Below are 12,661 nucleotides of genomic sequence, written 5' to 3'. Positions count from 1 at the left end.
GGCTCCCGAAGTAGACAGACCAGCACAATCACCCAGCAGAAGAAGGCTCCTGAAGTAGACAGGCAAGCACAATCACCCAGCAGAAGAGGGCACCTGAAGTAGACAGGCAAGCACAATCATCCAGCAGAAGAGGACGCCTGAAGTGGACAGGTGAGCACAAACACCCTGCAGAAGAATACTCCTGAAGTAGACAGGCAAGCACAATCACCCGGCTGAAGAGCGCTCCTGGAGTAGGCCGGCAAGCACAATTACTCGGCATAACAGGGCTACGGAAGTGGAAAAGCAAGCAAAATCACCCAGCAGATGAGCGCTCCTGAAGTAGACAGGCAAGCACATTCACCAGGCAGAAGAGGACTCCTGAAGTAGACAGGCAAGTACAATCACCCGGCAGAAGAGGGTTCCTGAAGTAAACAGGTGGACACACTTACGCGGCAGAAGAGGACTCCTGAAGTAGATAGGTATGCAATATCAACCATCATAAGAGGGCTCCTGAAGTAGACAGGCAAGTACAATCACCCGGCAGAAGAGCTCTCCTGAAGTGGACAGGAGAGCACAAACACAAGGCAGAAGAGGGCTCCTGAAGTAGACAGGCAAGCACAATCACCCGGCAGAAGAGGGCTCCTGAAGTGGACAGGCAAGCACAATCACCGAGCAGAAGAGGGCTCCTGAAGTATACAGGCGAGCACAATCACCCGGCAGAAGAGGGCTCCTGAAGTAGAAAGGCAAGCTAAATCACCCGGCAGAAGAGGACTCCTGAAGTAGAATGGCAAGCTCAAACACCCGGCAGAAGAGGACTCCTGAAGTATACAGGCGAGCACAATCACCCGGCAGAAGAGGGCTCCTGAAGTATACATGTGAGCACAATCACCCGGCAGAAGAGGGCTCCTGAAGTAGACTGGCCAGCACAGTCACCCGGCAGAAGAATACTCCTGGAGTAGACAGGCAAGCACAATTACTCGGCATAACAGGGCAAGTGGAAAAGCAAGCACAATCACCCAGCAGAAGAGGGCTCCTGAAGTAGACAGGCAAGCACAATCACCCGGCAGAAGAGGGCTCCTGAAGTGGACAGGCAAGCACAATCACCGAGCAGAAGAGGGCTCCTGAGGTAGACAGGCGAGTACAATCACCCGGCAGAAGAAGGCTCCTGAAGTAGACAGGCAAGCACAATCACCCAGCAGAAGAGGACTCCTGAAGTAGAAAGGCAAACTCAATCACCCGGCAGAAGAGGACTCCTGAAGTAGACAGGCAAGCACAATCACCAAGCAGACGAGCGCTCCTGAAGTAGACTGGCCAACACAATCACCCGGCAGAAGAATACTCCTGGAGTAGACAGGCAAGCACAATTACTCGGCATAACAGGGCAAGTGGAAAAGCAAGCAAAATCACCCAGCAGACGAGCGCTCCTGAAGTAGACAGGCAAGTACAATCACCCGGCAGAAGAGGGTTTCTGAAGTAAACAGGTGGACACACTTACGCGGCAGAAGAGGACTCCTGAAGTAGACAGGCAAGTACAATCACCCGGCAGAAGAGCTCTCCTGAAGTGGACAGGCGAGCACAAACACAAGGCGGAAGAGGGATCCTGAAGTAGCCAGGTAAGCACAATCACCCGGCAGAAGAGGGCTCCTGAAGTGGACAGGCAAGCACAATCACCGAGCAGAAGAGGGCTCCTGAAGTATACAGGCGAGCACAATCACCCGGCAGAAGAGGGCTCCTGAAGTAGACAGGCGAGTACAATCACCTGGCAGAAGAAGGCTCCTGAAGAAGAAAGGCAAGCACAATCACCCGGCAGAAGAAGGCTCCTGAAGTGGACAGGCAAGCACAATCACCCGGCGGAAGAGGGCTCCTGAAATAGACAGGCGAGCACTGTTAGTGAGAATTCTCTGTAAGGCTAACTTCCCAAACCTAGTGAGTCCCCCAGCAGCTTTGCTGGATTTTTGGGGTTTATTTTTTTCTCTCCTGCTAAGAGTGATATTCTTTTGCTCCCACTCTTAGACATGATTTGAGGTGTTTCTTTAACTTTCCATGGGCCTCATTACGACCCTGGAGTTAAAGGTTCAACGGCACCGTAAAAGGTGTCGGCGCCGTTAAACCCTTAACGCCTGATTACGAGGTCCCTTTGCGGGACCCAACCTTAATGGCTGGTTTTACCAGCTGTTAAAGTAGGGTGCCGCAAAGGGACCTTGGTGCTAAGTACGGTGCCGCAATTTGCGGCACCGTACTTAGCGCCTTCCCCATTCCCATTGAGCCCTTTGGGGCAAAAATGGGAATGGGGAAGGGCCCATGGTGAATGGGGAATTACCGCCCCGCCAACCTTGGAATGGGGCGGTAATTCCGCCATTCACCATGGCGGACCACGGCATGGACCATGGTGCTAATAGCACATTGGTTAACACCGGGGTCGTAATGAGGCCCCATGTGTTTTATGGGCTATGGGTTATTTTACTCCATAGGGTGTCATGTGTTTTTTTGTGATGTGGGTTACACAGCACTCTCCGTGCCGCAACCCAGGGGTGTCATAGCGACCCCCCAACATAGACTCCATACCCTGGGACTGACTACTGTCTCCCAGGGCATGTAAAGTCACCATTGGCTTTACTAGTCCCAAATTATGAACAGGAACCAGTACAAACCGTCATATTGTGGACGTACAGATCGGGGCAATTCGATTGCCCCGGGGTCTGTTGTTCGAGGGGGCACGTCTCCGTCCCCCCTGATCGAGTTTTGGCTGGTGGCAGTGGATACTACTTTTTATATTCAACCGCGAATATATCTCTATGGGATTTTCCGATTGTTCGTAGCTACCAACTTTAATTATTTAATTCTTATAGCCTCGAACATACCGCTGGTTTATTTATGTAATATTAATTCACTGGTTGGTATTTTTTGCCAGAACTCGATTCTAAAATGGCGTTTGTGTTCTCTTCTGTGACTCCAACCCAAGTCGAGCCCTTTGTTCCACCTTTTGGCGGGCTTCTCCACAGAAGCCTCCAAAAGTGGTGCCACTCTGTCTAGGTATCACAGGGGGTGTGGGAGGGGGTTTAGACACCCTGGACTGAGTTACCTTGGTAACTCAAGTCGCACTCTTGTGTGATTGGCCCAAGTGGTGAGCCGGCGGCTCACCACTTAGCATGTTTGATTGACAGCTAGGCTGAGTGAATGGGGGTGTGCTGCATAAAAGCAGGGCTTTGGGGACTGGAACTTCAGAAGTCGCCACAGGACTTAAGAATCCGAGGAGGGAGAAGCTGAGCTGACCTGCAACAACGACACCACTGGTTGAGCCCTGCTGAACCGTCTCACCACTTTTCCCGACGACAGAGGAGATCTCCAGTCCGGAGAGTCTTCTTCCTTTGACTGGTGGGGATAACCAGTTTTGACTTCTTTTCACCGTCCTGGAGCATCTCGTGGCCGCCTTGCCCATGCCAAGCACCCCTGCAACCGGAATACCACGGTTTACCACTACCGCGAAGAGAAGTGTAGTGCCTTTTAACCGGAGAACTCCGCGGCTGGTTTCTTCCCTGGCAGTGCAATGACCTTCATCTTTCCTCCACGGCGAGACCGCTTCTTCCTCTAGACGAGACACCGACTTCCACCTGCTGCCAGGAACAACTGCCCCCACTGGAGCTTCCTTCACACTTAAGGTACTGTGTCCCGCCTGGCTTCCCTTGCGACAGATCGTTTGGAGTGACAGTAAAACCTTGACTTTCTAAACTGGGCTGGCCTGGGGAAACCTAGCTAACGTTTCCTGACTTTAATTTCATCCTTTTTGTGTGAACTATCTACAAAGACACTTTGGGCATAACCCCATGGTGAACCTGGACCCCTTCTGCTTGCTGTCTCCAAGAGTGGGCCTTGCAATTGACTTCCTTGCTCTCCAGAAGAACTCTGCCTATCCTGCCTTACTGTGGTTCTTTGAAAAAGTATTGAAACTTGTGTGCTTCTTTAACTCTGCCTTTTTCCCTCCCTTTCTTTACAACTTATTAGAGTGTCATCTTATGCTAAGCACTCACTTCTGACTGAAAATAAGTGGTGTTTCTCACTAAGACTTGTCTAATAAGTGAATAGGGTTGTACATATATGATAGTGACTGTGTGTTGAATTTACTTACCTTGTTTTTGCTAGTGTAAATCACAAGTGTGTTTTTAAATAAATAATGATATACTTTTACACCAAAGTTCTGGTCAGTGTTTGTTTGTGCTACTGTGTCTCTGTACCTATTGTGTATACTCTGCATACTGCCTAACTCTTCTTGAGGGAAGTCTGAGCTACCTAGTGAATCTGTGTGGTACAGACTGCTACCAAGTGGGTTTACTGCAAAACAACTGTAGTCTTAAAGCTCTTGCAATGGTCCCTAAGGGAACTGCACAGGTTTCTGCCTAACAAGCACAATCAACCTGAATAAGAGGGCTCCCGAACTAGACAGGCAAGGACAATCACCCGGCAGAAGAGGAGTACTGAAGTAGACAGGCAAACACAATCACCCGGCAAAAGAGGGATCCTGAAGTAGACAGGAAAGTACAATCACCCGGCAGAAGAAGGCTCTTGAAGTAGACAGGCAAGCACAATCACCCGGCAGAAGAGCGCTCCTGAAGTAGACGGGCAAGCACAATCACACGGCAGAAGAAGGCTCCTGAAATAGACAAGCCAGCACAATCACGAAGCAGAAGAGGGCTCCTGAAGTAGACTGGCAAGCACAATCACCCGGCAGAAGAAGGCTCCTGAAGTAGACCGGCCAGCAGAATCACCCGGCAGAAGAGATCTCCTGAAGTGAACATGCAAGCACAAACACCCGGCGGAAGGCCGCTCCTGAAGTAGGCAGGCAAGCACAATCACCCAGCAGAAGAGGGATACTGAAGTAGACAGGCAAGCACAATCACCTGGCAGAAGAGCACTCCTGAAGTAGACAGGCAAGAACCATCACCTGGCAGAAGAGCACTCCTCAAATAGACAGGCAAGCACAATCAACCATCAGAAGAAGGCTCCTGAAGTAGACAGGCCAGCACAATCACCCGGCAGAAGAGCGCTCCTGAAGTGGACATGCAAGCACAAACACCCGGAGGAAGAGCGCTCCTGAAGTAGGCAGGCAAGCACAATCACCGAGCAGAAGAGGGCTCCTGAAGTAGACAGGCAAGTACAATCACCCGGCATAATAGGGCTCCTGAAGTAGAGAGGCAAGTACAATTACCCTTCAGAAGAAGGCTCCTGAAGTAGACAGGCAAGCACAATCACCCAGCAGAAGAGGACTCCTGAAGTAGAAAGGCAAGCTAAATCACCCTGCAGAAGAGGACTCCTGAAGTAGAAAGGCAAGCTCAATCACCCGGCAGAAGAGGACTCCTGAAGTATACAGGCGAGCACAATCACCCGGCAGAAGAGGGCTCCTGAAGTATACAGGCGAGCACAATCACCCGGCAGAAGAGGGCTCCTGAAGTAGACAGGCAAGTACAATCACCCGGCAGAAGAAGGCTCCTGAAGTAGACAGTCAAGCACAATCACCCAGCAGAAAAGGACTCCTGAAGTACAAAGACAAGCTAAATCACCCAGCAGAAGAGGACTCCTGAAGTAGAAAGGCAAGCTCAATCACCTGGCAGAAGAGGACTCCTGAAGTAGATAGGCAAGCACAATCACCTGGCAGAAGAGGGCTCCTGAAGTAGAAAGGCAAGTACAATCACCCAGCAGAAGAGGGCTCCCGAAGTAGACAGACCAGCACAATCACCCAGCAGAAGAAGGCTCCTGAAGTAGACAGGCAAGCACAATCACAAAGCAGAAGAGGGCACCTGAAGTAGACAGGCAAGCACAATCATCCAGCAGAAGAGGACGCCTGAAGTGGACAGGTGAGCACAAACACCCTGCAGAAGAATACTCCTGAAGTAGACAGGCAAGCACAATCACCCGGCTGAAGAGCGCTCCTGGAGTAGACAGGCAAGCACAATTACTCGGCATAACAGGGCTACGGAAGTGGAACAGCAAGCAAAATCACCCAGCAGATGAGCGCTCCTGAAGTAGACAGGCAAGCACATTCACCAGGCAGAAGAGGACTCCTGAAGTAGATAGGCAAGTACAATCACCCGGCAGAAGAGGGTTCCTGAAGTAAACAGGTGGACACACTTACGCGGCAGAAGAGGACTCCTGAAGTCGATAGGTATGCAATATCAACCAGCATAAGAGGGCTCCTGAAGTAGACAGGCAAGTACAATCACCCGGCAGAAGAGCTCTCCTGAAGTGGACAGGAGAGCACAAACACAAGGCAGAAGAGGGCTCCTGAAGTAGACAGGCAAGCACAATCACCCGGCAGAAGAGGGCTCCTGAAGTGGACAGGCAAGCACAATCACCGAGCAGAAGAGGGCTCCTGAAGTATACAGGCGAGCACAATCACCCGGCAGAAGAGGGCTCCTGAAGTAGAAAGGCAAGCTAAATCACCCGGCAGAAGAGGACTCCTGAAGTAGAATGGCAAGCTCAAACACCCGGCAGAAGAGGACTCCTGAAGTATACAGGCGAGCACAATCAGCCGGCAGAAGAGGGCTCCTGAAGTATACAGGTGAGCACAATCACCCGGCAGAAGAGGGCTCCTGAAGTAGACTGGCCAGCACAGTCACCCGGCAGAAGAATACTCCTGGAGTAGACAGGCAAGCACAATTACTCGGCATAACAGGGCAAGTGGAAAAGCAAGCACAATCACCCAGCAGAAGAGGGCTCCTGAAGTAGACAGGCAAGCACAATCACCCGGCAGAAGAGGGCTCCTGAAGTGGACAGGCAAGCACAATCACCGAGCAGAAGAGGGCTCCTGAGGTAGACAGGCGAGTACAATCACCCAGCAGAAGAAGGCTCCTGAAGTAGACAGGCAAGCACAATCACCCAGCAGAAGAGGACTCCTGAAGTAGAAAGGCAAGCTAAATCACCCGGCAGAAGAGGACTCCTGAAGTAGAAAGGCAAACTCAATCACCCGGCAGAAAAGGACTCCTGAAGTAGACAGGCAAGCACAATCACCAAGCAGACGAGCGCTCCTGAAGTAGACTGGCCAACACAATCACCCGGCAGAAGAATACTCCTGGAGTAGACAGGCAAGCACAATTACTCGGCATAACAGGGCAAGTGGAAAAGCAAGCAAAATCACCCAGCAGACGAGCGCTCCTGAAGTAGACAGGCAAGTACAATCACCCGGCAGAAGAGGGTTTCTGAAGTAAACAGGTGGACACACTTACGCGGCAGAAGAGGACTCCTGAAGTAGACACACAAGTACAATCACCCGGCAGAAGAGCTCTCCTGAAGTGGACAGGTGAGCACAAACACAAGGCGGAAGAGGGCTCCTGAAGTAGCCAGGTAAGCACAATCACCCGGCAGAAGAGGGCTCCTGAAGTGGACAGGCAAGCACAATCACCGAGCAGAAGAGGGCTCCTGAAGTATACAGGCGAGCACAATCACCCGGCAGAAGAGGGCTCCTGAAGTAGACAGGCGAGTACAATCACCTGGCAGAAGAAGGCTCCTGAAGAAGAAAGGCAAGCACAATCACCCAGCAGAATAGGACTCCTGAAGTAGAAAGGCAAGCTAAATCATCCGGCAGAAGAGGAATCTTGAAGTAGAAAGGCAAGCTCAATCACCCGGCAGAAGAGGACTCCTGAAGTAGACAGGCAAGCACAATCACCCAGCAGAAGAGGGCTCCTGAAGTAGACTGGCGGGCACAATCACCCAGTAGAAGAAGGCTCCTGAAGTAGATAAGCCACCACAATCACCCAGCAGAAGAGGGCTCCTGAAGTAGAGAGGCAAGCACAATCACCCGGCAGAAGAATACTCCTGGAGTAGACAGGCAAGCACAATTACTCGGCATAACAGGGCAAGTGGAAAAGCAAGCAAAATCACCCAGCAGACGAGCGCTCCTGAAGTAGACAGGCAAGTACAATCACCCGGCAGAAGAGGGTTTCTGAAGTAGACAGGCAAGCACAATCACCCAGTAGAAGAAGGCTCCTGAAGTAGATAAGCCACCACAATCACCCAGCAGAAGAGGGCTCCTGAAGTAGAGAGGCAAGCACAATCATCCAGCAGAAGAGGACACCTGAAGTGGACAGGTGAGCACAACACCCTGCAGAAGAGTACTCATGAAGTAGACAGGCAAGCACAATCACCCGGCAGAAGAGCGCTCATGGAGTAGACAGGCAAGCACAATTACTCGGCATAACAGAGCTACGCAAGTGGAAAAGCAAGCAAAATCACCCAGCAGACGAGCGCTCCTGAGGTAGACAGGCAAGCACATTCACCAGGCAGAAGAGGACTCCCTCAAGAAGACAGGCAAGTACAATCACCCGGCAGAAGAGGGTTCCTGAAGTAAACAGGTGGACACACTCACCCGGCAGAAGAGGACTCCTGAAGTAGATAGGTAAGCACAATCAACCGGCAGAAGAGGGCTCCTGAAGTAGACAGGCAAGCACAATCACCCAGCAGAATAGGGCTCCTGAAGGAGACTGGCGAGCACAATCATCCAGCAGAAGAGGGCTACTGAAGTAGACAGGCAAGCACAATCACCCGGCCGAACAGGGCTCCTGAAGTGGACAGGCAAGCACAAACACCCCACAGAAGAGTACTCCTGAGGTAGAAAGGCAAGCACAAACACCCGGCAGAAGAGGACTCCTGAAGTAGACAGGCCAGCACAATCACCTGGCAGAAGAGGACTCCTGAAGTACAAAGGCAAGCACAATTACTCGGCATAACAGGGCTCCGGAAGTGGAAAGGCAAGCAAAATAACCCAGCAGAAGAGGGCTCCTGAAGTGGACATGTATGATATGATATGATATGATATAGCATTTGTAACGCGCCTATACACAAGTGTTTCAAGGTGCGACGAGGTGGGGGGGAACAAGGGGAGACAGGGCTAGGCCCTACTAGGCCAGGTGTCATTCAGATCGCGTAAGTGCAAGGGTAGAGGGGAACTGGGAAAAGTGCAAGGGGAAGGGGAGAGGGGGAAAAGTGCTGTACATGGTTAGTACAATATATGATAAATAATAGGGCCAGCTGGTGGCAAGTGCAAGGAAAGTGCAGTAAATGGTTAGTAGAATACAAAATAAATAATAGGGCCAGCTGGTGGCAAGTGCAAGGTAAATGCCGGGAGAAGGGGCTGTAGGATACAGAGACAGTCCCGTCGTGCAGGTAGGCAGTACAGGGAAGAGTGGCTGGGCCAAGGACCGAGAAGGGTGAGTGGCCCAGTAGCAGATTCAGTGCAGGTTCAGTGATTTTAGCAGGAGAGAGAGAGAGAGAGAACGCGGAGGCAAAGAGGAAGGTTTTGAGGTGCTTCCGGAACCGGAGATGGTTATCCTCAAGTTTCAGGGAGGCAGGAAGGCTGTTCCAGAGGGAGGCCCCGGCTGCGGAGAGAGATCTACCCCCAGCTCGTTGCTTGGAGAAGCGGCTGACCCTGAGGTAGTTGGAAGTGGATGAGCGAAGAGCTTGAGAAGGAAGATATTTCGGAAGAGAGAGTTGAAGGTATTTTGGCCCAAGGCCCCTGAAGGCACATCTAAGCACACTCTCCGGGCAGAAGAGGGTTCCTGAAGTATACAGGGGAGCACAATCACTTGGCAAAAGAGGGCTCCTGAAGTAGACAGGCAAGCACAATCACCCGGCAGAAGAGGAGTCCTGAAGTAGACAGGCAAGCACAATGACCCAGCAGAAGAAGGATCCTGAAGTAGACAAGTTAGCACAATCAGCCAGCAGAAGAGGACTTCTGAAGTAGACAGGCAAGCACTATCACCTGGCAGAAGAGGACTCCTGAAGTAGAAAGGCAAGCTAAATCACCCGGCAGAAGAGGACTCCTGAAGTAGACAGGCAAGCACAATCACCCGGCAGAAGAGGGCTCCTGAAGTGGACAGGCAAGCACAAACACCCCACAGAAGAGTACTCCTGAAGTAGAAAGGCAAGCACAAACACCCGGCGGAAGAGCGCTCCTGAAGTAGGCAGGCAAGCACTATCACCCAGAAGACGAGCGCTCCTGAAGTGGACAGGTAAGCACTATCACCTGGCAGAAGAGGACTCCTGAAGTAGAAAGGCAAGCTAAATCACCCGGCAGAAGAAGGCTCCTGAAGTAGACCGGCCAGCAGAATCACCCGGCAGAAGAGCGCTCCTGAAGTGGACATGCAAGCACAAACACCCGGCGGAAGGCCGCTCCTGAAGTAGGCAGGCAAGCACAATCACCCAGCAGAAGAGGGATACTGAAGTAGACAGGCAAGCACAATCACCTGGCAGAAGAGCACTCCTGAAGTAGACAGGCAAGAACCATCACCTGGCGGAAGAGCACTCCTGAAATAGACAGGCAAGCACAATCAACCAGCAGAAGAAGGCTCCTGAAGTAGACAGGCCAGCACAATCACCCGGCAGAAGAGCGCTCCTGAAGTGGACATGCGAGCACAAACACCTGGAGGAAGAGCGCTCCTGAAGTAGGCAGGCAAGCACAATCACCCAGCAGAAGAGGGATGCTGAAGTAGACAGTCGAGCACAATCACCCGGCAGAAGATCGCTCCTGAAGTAGACAGGTGAGCACAATCACCCAGCAGAAGAGGGCTACTGAAGTAGACAGGCAAGCACAATCACCCAGCAGAAGAGGGCTCCTGAAGAAGACAGGCAAGCACAATCCCCCAGCAGAAAAGGGCTCCTGAAGTGGACAGGCAAACAAAATCACCCAGCAGAAGAGGGCTCCTGAAGTAGACAGGCAAGTACAATCACCCGGCAGAAGAGGGCTCCTGAAGTAGACAGGCGAGTGCAATCACCCGGCAGAAGAAGGCTCCTGAAGTAGACCGGCAAGCACAATCACCCAGCAGAAGAGGACTCCTGAAGTAGAAAGGCAAGCTAAATCACTCTGCAGAAGATGACTCCTGAAGTAGAAAGGCAAGCTCAATCACCCGGCAGAAGAGGACTCCTGAAGTATACAGGCGAGCACAATCACCCGGCAGAAGAGGGCTCCTGAAGTATAAAGGCGAGCAAAATCACCCGGCAGAAGAGGGCTCCTGAAGTAGACAGGCAAGTACAATCACCCGGCAGAAGAAGGCTAATGAAGTAGACAGTCAAGCACAATCATCCAGCAGAAGAGGACTCCTGAAGTAGAAAGGCAAGCTAAATCACCCGGCAGAAGAGGACTCCTGAAGTAGAAAGGCAAGCTCAATCACCTGGCAGAAGAGGACTCCTGAAGTAGATAGGCTAGCACAATCACCTGGCAGAAGATGGCTCCTGAAGTAGACAGGCAAGTACAATCATCCAGCAGAAGAGGGCTCCCGAAGTAGACAGACCATCACAATCACCCAGCAGAAGAAGGCTCCTGAAGTAGACAGACAAGCACAATCACCCAGCAGAAGAGGGCTCCTGAAGTAGACAGGCAAGCACAATCATCCAGCAGAAGAGGACGCCTGAAGTGGACAGGTGAGCACAAACACCCTGCAGAAGAATACTCCTGAAGTAGACAGGCAAGCACAATCACCCGGCCGAAGAGCGCTCCTGGAGTAGACAGGCAAGCACAATTACTCGGCATAACAGGGCTACGGAAGTGGAAAAGCAATCAAAATCATCCAGCAGACGAGCGCTCCTGAAGTAGACAGGCAAGCACATTCACCAGGCAGAAGAGGACTCCTGAAGTAGACAGGCAAGTACAATCACCCGGCAGAAGAGGGCTCCTGAAGTAGACAGGCGAGTACAATCACCCAGCAGAAGAAGGCTCCTGAAGTAGACAGGCAAGCACAATCACCCAGCAGAAGAGGACTCCTGAAGTAGAAAGGCAAGCTAAATCACCCTGCAGAAGAGGACTCCTGAAGTAGAAAGGCAAGCTCAATCACCCGGCAGAAGAGGACTCCTGAAGTATACAGGCGAGCACAATCACCCGGCAGAAGAGGGCTCCTGAAGTATACAGGTGAGCAAAATCACCCGGCAGCAGATGGCTCCTGAACTAGACAGGCAAGTACAATCACCCGGCAGAAGAAGGCTCCTGAAGTAGACAGTCAAGCACAATCACCCAGCAGAAGAGGACTCCTGAAGTAGAAAGGCAAGCTAAATCACCCGGCAGAAGAGGACTCCTGAAGTAGAAAGGCAAGCTCAATCACCCGGCAGAAGAGGACTCCTGAAGTAGATAGGCAAGCACAATCACCTGGCAGAAGAGGACTCCTGAAGTAGACAGGCGAGCAAAATCACCTGGCAGAAGAGGACTCCTGAAGTAGATAGGCTAGCACAATCACCTGGCAGAAGATGGCTCCTGAAGTAGACAGGCAAGTACAATCATCCAGCAGAAGAGGGCTCCCGAAGTAGACAGACCATCACAATCACCCAGCAGAAGAAGGCTCCTGAAGTAGACAGACAAGCACAATCACCCAGCAGAAGAGGGCTCCTGAAGTAGACAGGCAAGCACAATCATCCAGCAGAAGAGGACGCCTGAAGTGGACAGGTGAGCACAAACACCCTGCAGAAGAATACTCCTGAAGTAGACAGGCAAGCACAATCACCCGGCCGAAGAGCGCTCCTGGAGTAGACAGGCAAGCACAATTACTCGGCATAACAGGGCTACGGAAGTGGAAAAGCAATCAAAATCATCCAGCAGACGAGCGCTCCTGAAGTAGACAGGCAAGCACATTCACCAGGCAGAAGAGGACTCCTGAAGTAGACAGGCAAGTACAATCACCCGGCAGAAGAGGGCTCCTGAAGTAGACAG

At 51.7% G+C, this 12,661-nt stretch overlaps 1 protein-coding gene across 2 annotated transcripts in view; it reads right to left on the bottom strand.

Moving 5' to 3' along the window:
- Window positions 1–12,661, bottom strand: part of LOC138580069 (vitelline membrane outer layer protein 1 homolog) — a 246,364-nt gene that overhangs the window by 152,634 nt on the left and 81,069 nt on the right. The window contains exon 1 of one of the 2 annotated variants that reach the window (XM_069650318.1): window positions 429–491. The exons of the other annotated variant lie outside the window; for it this stretch is intronic. Coding sequence (XP_069506419.1) covers window positions 429–479 — 51 coding nt within the window. The 5' untranslated portion in view covers window positions 480–491. Of the gene's footprint in view, window positions 1–428; window positions 492–12,661 lie in introns of those variants that run through there. 2 annotated transcript variants of the gene reach the window in all.

Source organism: Ambystoma mexicanum, chromosome 3p (assembly GCF_040938575.1).
Source record: "Ambystoma mexicanum isolate Mex_15411 chromosome 3p, UKY_AmexF1_1, whole genome shotgun sequence".
In the NCBI taxonomy this organism is placed as follows: domain Eukaryota; kingdom Metazoa; phylum Chordata; class Amphibia; order Caudata; family Ambystomatidae; genus Ambystoma; species Ambystoma mexicanum.
The sequence above is the reverse complement of the archived record's forward strand: the minus strand, read 5'-3'. Positions and strand labels throughout refer to the sequence as shown.